General features: G+C 40.1%; 1 protein-coding gene across 3 annotated transcripts in view; it reads right to left on the bottom strand.

Annotated features, from left to right (window-relative positions):
- The window catches only part of SECISBP2L (SECIS binding protein 2 like), a 39358-nt gene extending 22421 nt beyond the window's left edge, over positions 1–16937 (bottom strand). For 2 of the 3 annotated variants that reach the window (XM_042473243.1, XM_042473242.1), the window contains exons 1-4: positions 16762–16937; positions 4424–4602; positions 3232–3556; positions 1442–1580 (exon numbers count right to left, since the gene is read on the bottom strand). In XM_042473243.1, the coding sequence (XP_042329177.1) occupies positions 1442–1580; positions 3232–3556; positions 4424–4602; positions 16762–16785 (667 nt within the window). In that variant the 5' untranslated portion in view covers positions 16786–16937. Of the gene's footprint in view, positions 1–1441; positions 1581–3231; positions 3557–4423; positions 4603–11963; positions 12095–16761 lie in introns of all 3 variants that reach the window. The other variant, XM_042473244.1, reaches the window with a different exon arrangement.
- Between the last annotated feature and the right edge of the window lie 360 nt (positions 16938–17297).

The raw sequence follows: 17297 nt of genomic DNA on the forward strand, positions 1-17297 counted from the left end.
TAGGCTATCTAGGCCTTCCCTTTACAAAAGATGTTTCTTTATTTAACTTGTATATCACCTTTCTCCCAGAGTGGGACCAAAGGTGGCTCTGAAGGACAGGAAGTTTTCAAAACCTTAATAAAATTTTCACAATTAAAAATCCACACATTAAAAATATAAAGACATTTTAAAACATACAAAAGTTACAAATAAAACATCCATTTAAATGCTCACGTTTATACATTAGAAGCCTGCTGAAACATGAAAGCATGGAAGGAGCCAGTCTAGCTTCCCATGAAAGGAAGTTCCAGAGAGTAGGAACAGTTACCAAGAAGGCCCTTTCTCAAGTCCTCACCAAACGTGTGTTTGATGGTGGTGGAATCAAGAGAAAGCCACTCAAACAAAGCTAAAGAATTTTCCCAACCTTTTAGCATCAAAAATAAGCCTGCTGTGACTGGATTTTCTAGCTATCAAAGGGTAACAAGTTTGAAATTATTCTTTTTGCTACTCCACAATTGTCACTCTACATGAACAGTGATCTTGTTACATAAACACAGCCCTACCTACTTTTTGGATTATATAATTTTATACATCAGTTTTATTTTAACAAAAATTCTCCTTATGCTAAGTACTAAAGAAGCTGAAAGTAACATTTTCCAGCATCCATTCCTATTTAAATCAAATTAATTTTATTCCTTTAGGAAAAAAAAGAGAGAGAGAGAAATTGTAGATTAGACAGGTTAAGTATGTGTGTGAAATTGGTTTCCACAAAGAATACAAACATTCCCAAATAAAGCGATTACTGTTCAACTCCACATGCCCATCCCGTTTCATGAGTCAGGAATGTTTTTGCTAAGTGTCTGAAAAATCAAGTTGGGAGTGCTTTAAACTGTTATGTTGGGGAGGGAGACAATATTTATGAGGACAAGCGTTCATCAAATACTGGAAATAAAAGCCTGACTGTTTTACAGAGACCAAGGCAAATAGTACAAGAACTCGACAGTGGAAAGAAAGAAAGAAAGAAAGAAAGAAAGAAAGAAAGATAGCCAAATGCAGGAATGGCCAATGATCTTAGATGTCTCTACACTAATGCACACACAACATGGGAAATAAACAAGATGAACTAAAACTCTTAAAACAGCACAGCAAATATAATCACTGAAATCTGATGGGTTTGACTTATTTCAGGGAAGTATAACATATGAGATTCACATTTGTTGTTAAAGGGGGTTAGAGATGAGGACAAATTGTTAGAATGCTGCCATTGTAAATTGACACAAGATCTGGGATAAATTATTGAAAAGTTGTTTCCAGTCTCATTTCAAAATGTGGACATTTACAATATTTCCATCTTATTTCTTTCTGCAGTCTTATAAACTGTACAATGTACAAGTGATTTCAACAAAATTCAAATTATAATACAGCTTTATTTAACACACATGGAAACATACAACTGGCATACCTGTTTGTTGACAAGCATCTACCAACAATACAATTTTAGGTCTGGTCTCAGGGCCGGATGCACTGGTCTCTTTCTGAGTAGCAACACTTTTTACTGGAGGCCTTTTGTTTTTTATGTGGGTCTGCAAAGGTTGTTGATGCTTTAAAAAGATTAGCAGACCAAAGAGATTAGCTGGTTAAGCGGTGGAGAAGATTTAGGCAAGACAATGTTAAAGTGCTGTAAAAGTACCATTTATAGCAATTCCTTCATTTACTAGCTACTTTTGCAACAGATGATTGAGCATAACCTGCATAAGTCTAGCATTAACTTCTAACTTTAGATTACATCAGTACAGATGTAAATAATAAAATATTCCATCATTCCTTGAATGACAGAAGAAAGTATAGAGGGCAGCAGAAATTAATAAACTGAATGCTTTTAATATATATTCAGCAGTAGTTAGGCAGCACTGAGACACTATTGGCACAGTAGGATCTATTGGTTTTTTATTATTATTAAGTATACAAAGTTTTGTGAAAAAGGAACGCTAACTGTATACTAGTTTAACTGTATTTACTTATAATATATAATTTGTACAATTACAATTCTAATACATTCTTATTATTTCCTGTGTTTTCTAAGACTGCAATTTAATAGGTACATTAAAATTAAGTTATCAAATTTAAAGTGTCAAAAGCACATCTGGGAGTGTGCCATCTCTTCAGAGCTGCAGGAATGTGGGATAAAAGTATTAATTTCTGCACTAAGATTGAGTAAATGTTTTCAAAATGCAACATGATGAACACAGAAATTTACCATAAATCTTCAGAACCACTAGAACTGAACACTTTCAAATGCAATATTGACTATTATGTGTATACTGGACTCTAAGCAACACAATTATGCAGACGATAAACTACAATTGTTTCTCCAATTGCACATTTATAAAGCAAGCACAGTATATGATGGGACTGTAGCCTGAGTAGCAAGGGAGTACCCCATATTGTAAATATTTCAACACTTGGCAACTTGAACTGGAATACGAAAACATGGTTAACAAACAGAAATTACAGGTTCATAATCAGGTTTCTCATTCTGAAAAACCAGTTCTGCTCAGGCAGAAACTTGAAGTAGAAAACTGGTATCTTTAAATTGTTGAAAAAATGCCTGTTGGCCTACCGGATAACAAATATATTTGTGCAGATAAATCATACATCCAGGTTTTTCAGACAAGGATTGTGGGTTTTACAACACTTATCTTTTAGGCAACTCCAGCACCACAAGACTCTTCCAGCAAAAGAAACCAAGAAGGAGCATACTTTATTTTAATTAGGAGTGTGTTAAATTCAGAGCAGATAAAAATTTAAAAATATAAAATATACCTGCCAAGTCAGTACAAATGGAAAAGTCTTGAATCACACAACACACTCAAGGCTTGGGCTTTTTGGCAACTACCGAAGAAAGAGACTTGAAACTATAGACCATATATTAAAAATACCATCTCACACCCACAAGATATAAATACAATGCGTGGAAAAATACCACCATAAGATTGTGCATTAAAACACATTTCCTCATATACATACATATTGGCACGTAAAATGCAACAGACTTGTTCTTGGTACAAAAAGGGTGTTTTGATGGTTCTCTTTTCGAATAACAAAACCCCCTTTTCCCAAAACATTTTCACTGCCATAATGAAAAACCTGAACAGATATTCATAATTATGTATTTCAGTGATACACTCCCAAGACTTCATTTATCTAGCTATTTATCATCACTATCATTTCTCAAGTGCACAACAAGCTTACTTTTTGCACAGTTGGTCCCCTGTTGGCACTTCTACTACGCTGGCTACACACTGGAAATACTTGATTTGGCTGGGTTGGGCGATCTGTGCATTCTGTTGCAACTGTATTTATGGCACTTGCTGTCTGAAAGGGTGCAGAGTACGGTGCTGGGAAAGGATGATAGAAACCCATGACTTGAGCACATGGTGCTGGCATCAACTGGTAATATGCATACTCAGTAGAAACAGGTGGCTGAGCAGAAATAATGGGATAAGCAAGGTACGGGCCAGCAGGGTTTGGATTTGGCTGTTGCCATCTGATGTCATTATTATATAGTGGAAGTTGTCTGCAAAACAAAACAAAACAGAAATGATACAATTGTTGAAAAGTTACATCTGCAATAGTCTGTCTGCAATATATAAAATATTTTGCAAATGTTTATCCCATATAAACTCCTTCTCAGTTCAAATGTCTCTGTTGTCTTAAAAATGCAGAACTGATTACACTAAACTTCATAAACAGTCCTTGGAGTATTACTGAATGTATGTACATAATTTATTATACTGGACAAGTAGGGAGATAACAACAAAAGGATAAAGAAATTAAACATACACTAATATATACATTTACACATAAAAGAATACTTAGAATATACTGGTGTTTCAGAGGTTTAAATCACAGCCCTGTTCTCAGTGCATATAAGAGTAGTTTCCAACTTTCAATCTATTCATAGCACACTAGGCTAATATCCAGGATGGAAAGGCAAATATTGAATATTGATACAGGCAGGATGCAACTGAGAAGCAGCTGACTTCACTCCTCTGGCAGATATCAGCATTGAAAAATGGCTCGAAAGAAGATCTGGACCCTATCTATCTTTTTAATAAGGAGGCACACGGAATAAAAACAGATAATAATCACTAAAAAAAACTGGAGAGAAATGATCAGGAGCAAAGATTGCCTCCATAACTATTCTGTTTGGCTTCTATGAAATCTGTTCTTATACATGGGTTCAGTGCACTATACTGCCAATGGAGTGGTCCCACATTGAAGTTTAGTGCTATGGCTTCCCATTATGTTAGAACTCAGGAAGCCTGATTTATGCCAATCAAAAATCAAAACAACTTCAAATAAAATCAAAATCAAAATCCTACTAAGATACAGCTAATATTTAAACTCTATTATTTACCTACAAAATATATTTAACTATTACCTATTGGACTGGTTTTCCTGAACAAATGGGTAGCAAGTAATCAGGTAGCTGGGAATAGGAGTTGCTTCCACACCATTAACACCTCCATTCTCATTAGGAAGCGCCATAGGCATCATATGTGAATCCAGACCCTTCTTCTGAGGAATGAATGGTTCGACTTCAGCAGACAGTTTCACATTCTTAAGTAGGGGAGGAAAAAAAAACACTTTACAGACATGGTAGCAGACTTGTAACACTTCATAAAGTGTCAGTAGCTAAGTACATCACTGCCGTATTTGAAGATTTAATTATATCTACTGTACGTTGCATTTGAGCAACATATGTTAAATCAGTGATGGTGAACCTTTTAGAAGCCAAGTGCCCAAACTGCAACCCAAAACCCACTTATTTATTGCAAACTGCCATGTCCCTCTGGCTTTCTAGTAACAAACTCTGGCAAACTCTGTGCTGGGGCAATGGTACATGTGCCCACAGAGAGGGCTCTGAGTGCCACCTCTGGCGCATGTGCCATAAGTTCGCTATCCCTGCGTTAAATCAATCACTCCACACAGAATCCAGAGAATACAGGTCATGCTGGAGGACCAATAAAGGCCTAGAGAATTGTTTTCTCTAGGAACTTCTATGTGCTCCAGCACAACTCTATGGTCAGCATTTGGCAGAGTTGCACTGGAGGACCTAGAGATTTCTAGAGAGAACATATTAATCAGAACCGCAAATAATCAAATCCGCAAAAGTCAAAGCTGCAAATGTGGAGAGCAAACTGTACAGTTTTTTATTATGTGCAAATGTAGCCTCTAATATTCTTACTCTTTATATTTAATTACTTTGCTTGAGCTGAACACCAGCATATAATCTTGCTTCTATGTAATGATTATTGTGTCTGCCTGTGGTCTCCTCTTCTGAAAATGTTTAGATTGCTGGCAACTTTTTCTTTCAGCTGGGTTCATTCAAAGTGCCATGGGTAACTGAAGGCACTACATGAAACAGGTAACAATAACAACTTACATATGATATTGCTTGTGTAAAATATTTCTTTTCAAACCACAGGATTTTAAGATTTATGTGGCTTTCATTTTAATGTTATAAAATTATGCAATAGCTCGTTATATATGTTCCTCTCCAACAATTACGATTCTTCCAGCCCATTGTGTATAAAGGCATCTTTGTTTTCTATATAAAAGCCAATCTATTCTTTAGCAGCTGCAAAGACAGAAGATGACACTAGCAGGAACAGACTGGTAAACTGAGTTACAAGCACTGTGTTTAATCATTAAAACTACAATGTACAAAAAAAAACCCCTCTAACTGACATTCATTATTACCCCTTAAAAGAGATCCCATACTGTCCTTTGGCTTACTGCTGAACAGATGCACACGTATTAAATTTCAATTGCAGAATAAAGATGGGTTTTATGCTGGTTAACTGCTAGAAAAAAGGAGGCTTATAAATATTTGTCAGTTTTTAAAATGAGAACCTACTGCCAACAAGCAGACTAGTAGTCACACTTTGCCTATTTTAAGAGCAGCTTTGTAAACACAAAAACAGCTGTGGCTATAGTTAGAAAACTAAGCAACATAGTCTCAAGGTATGACAAATATGCTAACTAATAGAAATTAGTGGGAACGCTCTGTGGAGTCTTATGTGCAATTCTGTCTTACTATACAGCAGGGTAAAAATTCATGTTTCATCAATATATAAAATGGAATAGGGGATTTATTTGAAACATAGATATTACATTGTTCATATGTTTCCCAGAAAATGAGGCATTTCAATCTATTTTACTCTTTAATGCAGTACATCAGCAATATAATTAACTAATAGTAAACAGAGTAAATGAAAAGAACAAAATGGAACGTTTTCAAATGACTTTCCCCAGAAAGCACAGCTTTCTGCAAACAGAAATTCAGAGATGTTAAACATAGTCTGTTAACAATTTCAAATGTTCCATAGGAGTTAGATCTGAATATGCACTTGAAGGGTTTTTATTTTAACATCTAAATAATAAATAACATAAAGAACAATTACATGTTGAATGACGGTCTCTTTAAAAGTTTATTAGAAAATGAAAAAAAGTATAATTGTCAAGTTATAATTGAAATATGGCATTTAAGCTATTTCAAGTATAATTGATTGTTTTTCCGCCAAATATTTTATTTCAACTACTAATGGCTGTAAAACATATAAAATTTTATAGGACATGTAAGATTAACATTAAGTACTTCTTATAAGAGAGAGAGAGAGAAAAAAAAGCGAAGGAAGAAAGTGCAAAAGCAAAGTTATAGTTGAACACGAACAAAAAAGCTGACCAAAGATGTACACAATTTTTAATGTGCTGAATATGCTGAAATAGGCAAAGACTATACTCTGTCATAAATCAAAATGGAGACTGTAGTCAAGAAATCAAAATATGACTAGGAATTGAAAGACCAGCCATGAAGGAACTAGACAAGATCCTCAATTGTAAAGATTTATCATCTAATAATGTTGGATCCCGTGTGACTGTGAAAGTTGGACAATGAATAAATCAAGAAATCAAAGAGAATTATACAGGATTGATAAAACGACCAATAAATGAGGCCTGGAGTAAATGAACTCTGAACTCTCCTCAGAAGGAAAAGTGAGCAAACTGAGGCTGTATCTTTGGAGGTATGGTTCATTCAAAAAGACAATACTTGATCAACTGGGAGACAGTCAGAAAAGATTACAGGTGGGAAGACTCATTGAAGTTGATGACAGGGAGTCTTGGACATCTCTCATTCACAAGGTCACCATACATTGTAGGCGACTTAATTACAGTTAACAACAAAACCTCTTATGAACAGAATTAAACAACTGAATCCAATAAACATACTAATTCAGATCTTGGTATGTATAGGGCAGTAGAAAGTGTTTATATATAAACTTTTCTGGAAAAACACGGGTTTTGATACAGTTCAAGTGCTGAATCATAGAGCTGGAAGAGACCACAAGGGCCATCCAGTCCTACCCCATTCTGCCATGCAAGCCCTCCCTTCAGCCACCATCTTGAGGGAGAGAGAGGCAGGCTTGCTCCAAGAAGCCAAGCCCTCCCTCCAGTCCATCTGCCTTGGTCCAGGCCTTAGAGGTAGAGAAGACTGCTGGACCTCATCCCCTTCCCCACCACCACTCCCTTCTCCTTTTGTGTCCTGTCTTTTTAGATTGTAAGCCTGAGGGCAGGGAACCATCTAATTAAAAAGGTTGTATGTACAGTGCTGTGTAAATTTACAGCGCTTTATAAATAAAGGTTAATAATAATAAATAAGAAGAAGAATACAAAATCAAAGCATCCCTGACAGATGGCCATCCAGCCTCTCTTTAAAAACCTCCAAAGCAGGAGACTCCCATACTCCAAGGGAGTGTGTTTCACTGTCATACAGCTCTTACTGTCAGGACGTTCCTCCTAAGGTTTAGTTGGAATCTCCTCAGTCTAAGATTGAGCAGTGAGGCACTGAAAATCTTTGATAATCACAAATTTAGGTAAATGAAACTCACTTCTACAAGACATGCAAACTAAGGGATTTTAGATTAGGAAGAGAAAACAGGATATCATAAAGCATGTGTTCCTGTATATTTCTACAAATAGGTCAAATGCTTTTCTAATCAGTATCATTAATACAACATTTTTGACAGTTGGCAATACTAGCAATTGAAAGCAAGATGGCACTTGACACACAGCAATTAACTTTTATGTAAATCTAAACTGATGAGTTGCAGAACAAAGTATTCTAGTTGTCCAGTTCAAAAGCATATAGGTTCATCAATCAAATATCTAACCACTCATTTACATAAATACCTACTCAAAGTTCTCCTATCAATTTCCTGCTCCCACACTGGGATGTTGTAATTTCATTTAAAACACTGATCTCCTATATGAGTGAAATTTGGGGGGGGGGGGGGGGTAGTGGAAATAAATTAACAAGATACACCTTCAATAAAGCTGGGATACTGACAAGCTAGTGTGTGTCCAAAGGAGGCCAACCAAAATGATGAAAGATCTGGAAACCATGCCCTAAGAAGAAAGGCTTAGGGACCCAGATATGTTTAGCCTAGAGAAGAGAAAGTTAAGAGGTGACATGATAGCCCTGTTTAAATATTTGAAGGGATGTCATACTGAAGATGGAGCAAGGTTGTTTTTTGCTTAGGACACAGTACAATGGAAGAGGATTTATAGAATCACAGAATTGGAAGAGACCCCAAGGGCCATCCAGTCCAACCCCTGCCATGCAGGAAATCTCAATCAAAGCATCTCCGACAGATGGCCATCCAGCCTCTGATTCTATCTTTAAAAAAAGAGATTCCATTTAAACATTAAGAAGAATTTCCTGATGGTAAGAGCAGCGGAACACACTCCCTTGGAGCATGGAGGAGTCTCCTTCTTTGGAGGTCTTTAAACAGAGGCTAAATGACCATCTGTCTGCGGTGCTTTGATTCTGTGTTCCTGTGTGTCAGAGGGTTGGACTGGGTGGCCTTTGTGGTGTCTTCCAACTTTTATGATTCTAACTGTTAAGAAAGGACAAACATCTCTTGCGGTGATGCCTCTGCTGAAATACAAAGTCAACTAAGAACAGAATTAATGCTCTTTGTATGTATGTGTTTTGAAGTCACCTGTTGACTTATAGTGACCCCCCCCCCAATGCATTTCATAAGGTTTCCTCTGGCAAGGAATACTCTGAAGTTGGTTTGCCAGTTCCTTCCTTATAACCTATAGGACCTAGTATTCATTGGAGGTCTCCCATCCTGTAGGGTTAGTTAGCTTTAGACCAGGGGTAGGCAACCTGCGGCCCGCGGGCCGGATGCGGCCCGGCAAGGCCTTGGGACCGGCCCCAGCCCTGTCCTGCTGCCGATTGCCGCCGATTGCCACCGGAGCCTTTGGCCTCTTGCGTGAGGGTGTGGGGCCTTTGGCCTATCAGGAGGAGATGGGCAAGGGGGGCAATTGTCTATAGACGCCTCAGAAACATGCATTTATATTAACATTTTTTTAAAAAATGAGCAATTTTTTTTATGTCCTCCATTTTTTTAAAAAAAAAAGTGCCCTCCATTTGAAAATTTTGTCCCGGTTTATTTATATATTTTTTAAAATTATTTAATTATTTATTTTTTGGCTTCGGCCCCCCAGTTGTCTGCGGGACAGCAACCCGGCCCCCGGCTCAAAAAGGTTGCCTACCCCTGCTTTAGACCTTTGATCCCATGGGCTCAGTAGTGCTTGGAATGTTTATGAACTTGGGTGCGGTGGGTGGGAAGAACAGACACATAGGAATGTACTGGGGAAACTCAGAGAAACTTCTGCAGTTGTAAAAAAACTAACAATGAAATTTATGCTACAGGAAGAATACCGAATTATTCTGTAACCTGTGTTGAGAAGCTGCTGGGGACAAGACAAAACCCAAGGCATGGATTTTCAAAAAGTTTGCCTCCCCATTCATATCAAATGGAATAAAACTACCTTGAAAATTAAATGTCATTTTTAAAAATTGGGTGGCAGTGGAGTGGAGAGAGAGAATATTACAGAAGACTTAACCCATACAAGAACTACTAAGCAGTTCAGATTTGTCAACAATGTTTTTACAAGTATTTCTAACTCTGCCAGAGTTCATAAGCAACTACACATGATTATAAATGTTAGGATAATATGCAAATCTATGGACAATAAATGGAAGCAAGTCCCAATGTATATAGTAGGACTTGCATCCGTATAAGCATGAACAGGATTAGATTGTAAAACTGCAATTCCACCCACAGTTACTTGGAAGTAAATCCTAATGGACCGTGGGATTTAATACTCTACAGTATTAAAGCTTAATCTCATTTAAATTTCCTCTTATAATAATATCAGTCTGGATATTTAAAGATTTTGGATAATTAAAGTATTGTGCTTTTAATTTATAATACATATAACATATTGATCCCAATAACAGGATGTAATTTTACCTCTTTTGCTATTTTCATCACCTTGGATTACACCTGGCTAATTTAATCAGAATAGATATGTTACTCAGAGTATTTAGGCTCTCAGGAAGAGATAAGGTGCGATGGTGATTACACTTTAGATCAACATACCAAGTTAATAAATGGTTTGAAGTTATGACAACACACATTTCTTGTAATGTGTTCACCTACAGATTTTTTTTCCCTTTATCCATTTGCAATTAACTGAAGAGGCATACCATCCATTGTCCTACTGCATTGCAATGAAATTGCTATCGTGTTGCACTATGTAGGAACTATTCTTCAAGAATATTAATCCCAAAAGCCTCAGATGGCACCCTTTCCTGTCATATTCAACTACAAACGGCATGTTCTCCTAGCATCTGAAGTCCTCTTTTTACCAGGATTTTATTCTTTCTGTGAAACAACAACGCAGAAAAAACCGCAACCCGGAAACATCATCAAAGGAGACTTTCCGCTGTGCTTTCTGCAACCGGACCTGTTTATCCCGGATTGGCCTTTTTAGTCACCAACGCACTTGTACAAAGCGCGGGATGAGTCCTTCCTGAATCTTCGTTCGCGAAGCAAAGCCAGGGAGAGAGAGAGATTCTTTCTGTTAAGACTGAAAGAGTACTCTCTGTTTTTAAACCGATTTATGCAAGCTGCCTTGAATGCTAACTTAGAAATGCAACACAAAAGATTTCTATAAATAGAATGAAAGTTAACCCATTGAAGTTCTGCACTGTATTTCTTTTGTTACAAGAGTTGAACATGGGCAAAAAAGAGGCATTAGAACAATAATTTACTCCAGAAAGACTTCCCAAAACCTCAAAAGACAAATTAGGCTACTGACTGGAAGCATGCAGATGTTGTTGGACTGCAAGTCCCAGTAAGCATAACCATTGGCAAGGAATGCTGGAAGTTGCAGGCCAAAAAACATCTGGAAAAGTTCACAATTTCAACTCCTAGTTCAGGGCTATCTTACATTTCACAGTTTGAGAATTACTAAAGAGCTACACAGACCAGTGTTATACGCCGGCATGGGGGTGTGGTGTACACATGCCGGCCGCCCCCACACCAATGTCACACCGCGTGACCGACCACACGGCGGGGGACATTATGGTGCTCCGTTGGCGCAGCATTTAGACATGCTGTGCCAAAGGAGCACCGAAAAGTGATTGCCACGGCAGCAAGGGCATCTTTTTGCCAGCGCTAAAAAGGAGCAGCATTTTGCCATTCTTTTTAGTGCTGGCAGAGTGCCAGATTGGTGCCGCAGTGTGTGGTTGCTGTGGCCCTAATCCAGCAAGGAAAGGGGCGGTGGGACATCGCTCCAAAAGGCTGGTCTGTTTTGCCCCAAAGTTTTCCTTCTTTACAACTGAAATAACTGACAAAGTAGAACAAGGATGGGCTGCTGTGCTCTGTCATATGTTGCTGGACTGCAAACCCATCACGCCTAACAAATACAGCTAATGGAAAGGGATGCTGAGAACTTCAGTCCAACAACATCCGGAGGGCCACAATCGCTTATTCTTGGTTCAGATCTACACTTCTAGATTTCTCAGAAAACAGCATACATATAGCCATGTAACACGGAACTTTTTTTCTTCTTTCTGTATGCAAACTCTTATACTGAGTAAGATGAAACTTCAGGGGTTGTATCCAGTTAGCCCTTCCTGCATGCCTTCAAGATTTGGAGGTTTGGATGATGCTCCACATCCGCTTCAAGGCTGCAGGGAGAAGAGGAGGGGAGGGGAAGAAAGGAAAGTTCTACTGTGCTAGTACAAATCTCACAGAAGGCTGGAGAATGGCCCTAAATTTTTAAAACAGGGTATTCAGTTATAAAGTTATATAAAATATGTATTTTCACTTGAACAATTCAAGGCAGTATATTGTAGTGCATAAAAGTTACGAATGCTTAACTGCCTACACAATCCCGCCTTCTTCTACTGCATCTACCAGACTTGGGTTACAAATGCAGAGTTATTTGGGAACACAATTTGCCAACTTCAGTAGGGGTTTTCAGAGTAGGTGTAGATTCACCTGTTGAAATAGCATCACTATCAAGCCTTACAGTGAATTGTTTACAAGCTGCAGAGCACAGATGGGACCTAGAGAATAAATGGCTGTGAGCAGGAGGGTAAAATACATATATCTGGAATGCCCACAGAGCAATTTACTCATACAGGTTTCTTCTGCAATTAATCACCTAGAAACTATTTGTGTTGGGAATCATGTGCCAGTTCCTACTTAGACTGGCATTACCCCCTTCAGTAAATGTCTCTTCTAAATAGTCCAAAACCGGGGTTGAGTTTGAGTTGCGCATGGGCTCTGCCTAAAGGTCTACAGTTGGGTGCCTCTTCTCAGTACTTGTCCTTCTCACGCATTACATAGGCAAACTGAAGAGCTGTGCTTACTGGCTGAAGAGGTACTGTAGTTTCCACCCAGCTGCATCTTGATCTTGTGACACAAGTGGTAGAACACAGCTGAACACCATTTTGGGCAGCACTAAGTGAAATCCTGGTTCCCATTCATGTTTCCTACCCACTGTTTTCAGTGGGGAAAGCTACTCATATAAATAAATCATTCCTAAAAATATAGTATCTGTCCAATTCAGCATTTCTGTTTGATGTGCACAAAGACCAATCAGATGCATATGGAAAGCCCACAAGAGGAAAATGAATGCACATGGGGAAAATGAATTCAACAGCACCCTCTTGCTTGCGTTTCTCCAAAACTGACATACATAAACCTACTTCCTGTTAGTCTTATGAATACGTATCACATTATCGCACTACGCTCTCAAACTGGGATTTGCAGTTTAGGGAGGGACATTGAGAATATTCAGCCAGACAGCTCTTAGGCCTCACTCAACTACAAACCCCAGAATGCAACAGGAGGCAGGTCAAACAGTAAAAATGGAACAGCAGCACTCTAAGAATGTAGTACTTCATCTTCTTCTTTTGAAGTGTTTTTAGATTGTAATCCTGTTCTTATTTCACTTAGATGAAAATATTTTGACCTCTGCTATTTCCTTCAACCAGGAACTCCCAGCCAGTAACCAGGGACGTAGATAGGATTTTAGGAAGGGGGGGGGGGTCCAGACTAAGTGCCACCATTATAATGGGGCTTGGGTGCAGCAGCGTAGCAGCACACACCATTCATTTTTCTAATGGAAGGGGGGGTCCGGACCCCAAGAACCCCCCTCTTGGCTACATCCCTGCAGTAACTGTCATCCTCAAATCTTTGCTGACTGGTTGGTTCTAGCTGGAAGCTGGTAGAAAACTCAGAAGGGAGTGACTGACAGCATTGATGGAGTGTGTGGCTATGTAACACTACGTTCACAAACATGACAAGTCTGTTAGATGAACGCTGAGAAACTGATGGAAGGACATAATATGCAAACCATTAGTCTGAACAAGTCTATTTGGAGGAACCTGGTCCATTCTCAACTTCTACTCTTTTTGTGTGTGCACTGAACTTAAAAGTCACTTGACCATTCATTCCATTCTGACCAGGCTTGTCTAAGATATTCTGGGGACACAACTTTAAGATAAGATTCAGCAAATAAGAAACAGAAGTTGCAGCACATTCTTCTGCTACTCCTCCGCCCAAAACCAAAGCTTTCCATCCCCTCCCCCAAACCCACACTTTTATAGGGCACCACATGGAAATGTAGGCAACTTGGCCTCTAGGAAGCTAATACTGGACATTCCCATCAACTCATCACTTCTGTCTTATGCTTCTTCAAACCCCACTAACCCCATTTTATTCTTAAGAGTCTGCAACCAAGCTCTTCTGCTACAATTGCCAACTAATCCTTTGTAGCCCAATGTCAGGAAGCTGATCATTTATTTGCCCAGATCCCTTCCCTCTCTGCAAACTGGAGAGCTGATAAAGTCATAGATGGGAAGTTCCCAGAACAAAACACAAAAACAAGAGATAGCTTGTGCCAATCCAGTATCACATATCCACAGCCCTGCCGCCATAACAATTATCTGCAATAAGGAAACAACATTTGGCTGCCATAATCTGAAATAAAGTGTTGGGAACACAGGAAATATGCTTTAGTTCTGCTGCTGATAAACAATCTGACATGACCTGTCCACTCTATGGCAATGTAGTTGGTCCTCCATATTTGTGACTTTGACTTTTGTGGCTCTGATTATTTGTGGTTTTGATTAATATGTTCTCTCTAGGAATCTCTAGGTCCTTCAGGGCAAGTCTGCCAGAAGTTGACCATAGAGTTGTGCTGGAGAACCTGGAATTTCCTAGAGAGAACACTTCTCTGGGCATTTCTAAGTCTTCTACATGATTCTATGATCAGCGTCTGGCAGACGTTGACCATAGAGTTGCACTGGAGGACCTGGAGATTCCTAGAGAGGTGTTCTCACAGGTAAAAAGAATATTATTATTGGTTATCTGCAGATTTTCATGGGGCTCCTTCACCCCTAAACCCAGTTAATGTGGAAGGACCACTGCCATCTTCACCTCCTACCGACAGCTATGTTCTTAGACCTGAAAATACTTGGATTATGCCAAGTAGCTGAACATTATTCACCGATCCACCTTTGCCCACTTTTTCCTTCCTGAACTACTTGTCCTAAAATCTGCCTCTGAGAAAGTACTCTTAAGCCTACGAAAGCTCATGCTGCCAACTATTGCAGTACATGTTCTGCTTGCGTAATATAATATTTTTATATGCACGCACTGCTGTGTGTATTTTGATGGTTTAATACAGCACAAAATAGCACTGACTGTGGGGATATTGTGCCAAAATTGTGATAAAGCATGAGAAAAACGGCCTGGGTCTAATTTTGAAACATGTTACTTTCTCATTTATATATTAACTAATCATTTCTTTTGGTAATGCAAACCTTTTCTGTTCCAGTGAAAAGGGGGGGGGGGGGGGTCAATGGGAACCATCTACCTCCATTGCTTATTACTGAGAAATGCAGGCCAACAGGGGTTCTTTACACTGATGTTTAACAAGGGAAGCCCACAGTCTTGTTTCAGTGCCTCCTTAAGACTTGAGAAACGTGTCCAAAGGAGGGTGACTAAAATGGTGAAGGGTCTGGAAACCATAAAGCCCTATGAGGAACGCCTTAGGGAGCTGTGGATTCTTAGCTTGGAGAAGAGACGGTTAAGATGTGATATGATAGACCTGTTTAAATATTTGAAAGGATGTCATACTGAGAAGGGAGCAACCTTGTTTTCTGCTGCTCCAGAGAACAGGATATGGACCAATGGATGCAAGCTCCAGGAAAAGAGATTCCACCTCAACATTAAGAGGGACTTCCTGACACTAAGGGCTGTTCGACAGTGGAACACACTCCTTCCTCGGATACTGTGGTGTGGTTCCTTTCCTTGGAGGTCTTTAAGAAGAGGCTGGATGGCCATCTGTCGGGGACACGTTGACTGAGAGTTCCTGCATGGCAGAATGGGTTTGGACTGGATGGCCCTTGGGTCTCTTCCAACTCTATGATTCTAACTGTTGTGTAACTAAGAACAGAACAAAACCACCACCTCCTAAGTGCAACTCCGTCCAGAGCTGCAATAAATCCTTTCAAATCCCGTCCTGCTCTGGCGGCTCAGCCATTTCCCCTCAGTTTGAACTGCCTCAGCTCAGTGGTGTCTCTGGGGGCTGCAGACTGCGCCGGGTGACATTCAAGCAGAGGAGGATCACTACTCCTCAAACATCCATATTTTGCCAGGAGCAGGCTGTGGCATTTCCCTGTGCCTCTTTATAATGCTGAAGAGACATTGCAATTTAAAGGTACATCACTTTAATTTTGCAAGTTGTTTATGTCACAATTATTACAGTTAGAGTCATATATCTATATATATATATATATATATATATATATAGTGTTTTCTGCAGCTCCAGAGACTAGGACCAGGAAGAATGGATTCAAACTACAAGGAAAGAGGTTCCACCTCAACATTAGGAGGGATTTCAGTAAGGGCTATTTGACAGTGGAACAGACTCCCTTGGAGTGTAATAGAGTCTCCTTCCCTAGAGGTCTTTAAGCAGAAGCTGGATGGCCATCTGTCAATGGGAATGCTTTGATTGGGAGTTCCTGCATGGCAGAATGGGGCTGGATTGAGATGGCCCTTTGAGTGGGAGTTCCTGCATGGCAGAATGGGGCTGGACTGGATGGCCCTTGAGGTCTCTTCCAACTCTATGGTTCTATGACATAAGGTGAGTGACACTAAGCCTAAAGGGTACCATTGAAGTGCCCGGATGTAGGGCCCAGGTGGGCCCCATGGGGCTTTCGGGAGGCCCTCCATCCGGGCACTTCAGTCTTGTAGGCCCCAAATGGGCCCTCCCCTCACGTTGCCTAGCAACCCTCCCTCTCCCCCAAAGACCTCCCTCCCTCCCTCCCTCCTTCCTTACCTGTCCACTGAGGGCTTTGTCCATGGCTCCTGCGAACCCGACCCTTCCCTTAGTAAGCCGCTTCCTTCATGGCTCCCCTTGTCCCTCGCAGGCTTCCGTTCACACCCTGCTTACTGCCGAACAAGACCCGGTTACGCCACTTAGATAGAAGGAGGAAGCGGAGAGGGAGGGAGGAGGACGCAGCAGCACCACCTGCGACGGAAGCCCGCCGGAGCCAAAACGCGCGCGAACGCGTTGTGTTTATTAAAAAAGAGGAGGGAGGGGCCGCCTCCTCGCTCGCTAGAACGCCCCGCCCACTTTGGGCCTAGCCGCGTTGCTAAGCAACGCCAGGCCTGCGAGGCCCAAAATATGACAATATGGCACGTAAAGGGCGACGGGGTTTATGATAACTCAAGGCCTGGCTTTTTCGTAGGCCCGTTCGTCAGTGAATGAGGGAGTGTTGCCATCAGTGGCCTGCCTAGGGTTGGGGTCACCCTGTTTGGTCACTCATGGGGTCATCCCTTCCTCCTGTTTCACACCATGCAGAACCCTAATAA

Source organism: Sceloporus undulatus, chromosome 6, assembly GCF_019175285.1.
Source record: "Sceloporus undulatus isolate JIND9_A2432 ecotype Alabama chromosome 6, SceUnd_v1.1, whole genome shotgun sequence".
NCBI lineage: Eukaryota > Metazoa > Chordata > Lepidosauria > Squamata > Phrynosomatidae > Sceloporus > Sceloporus undulatus.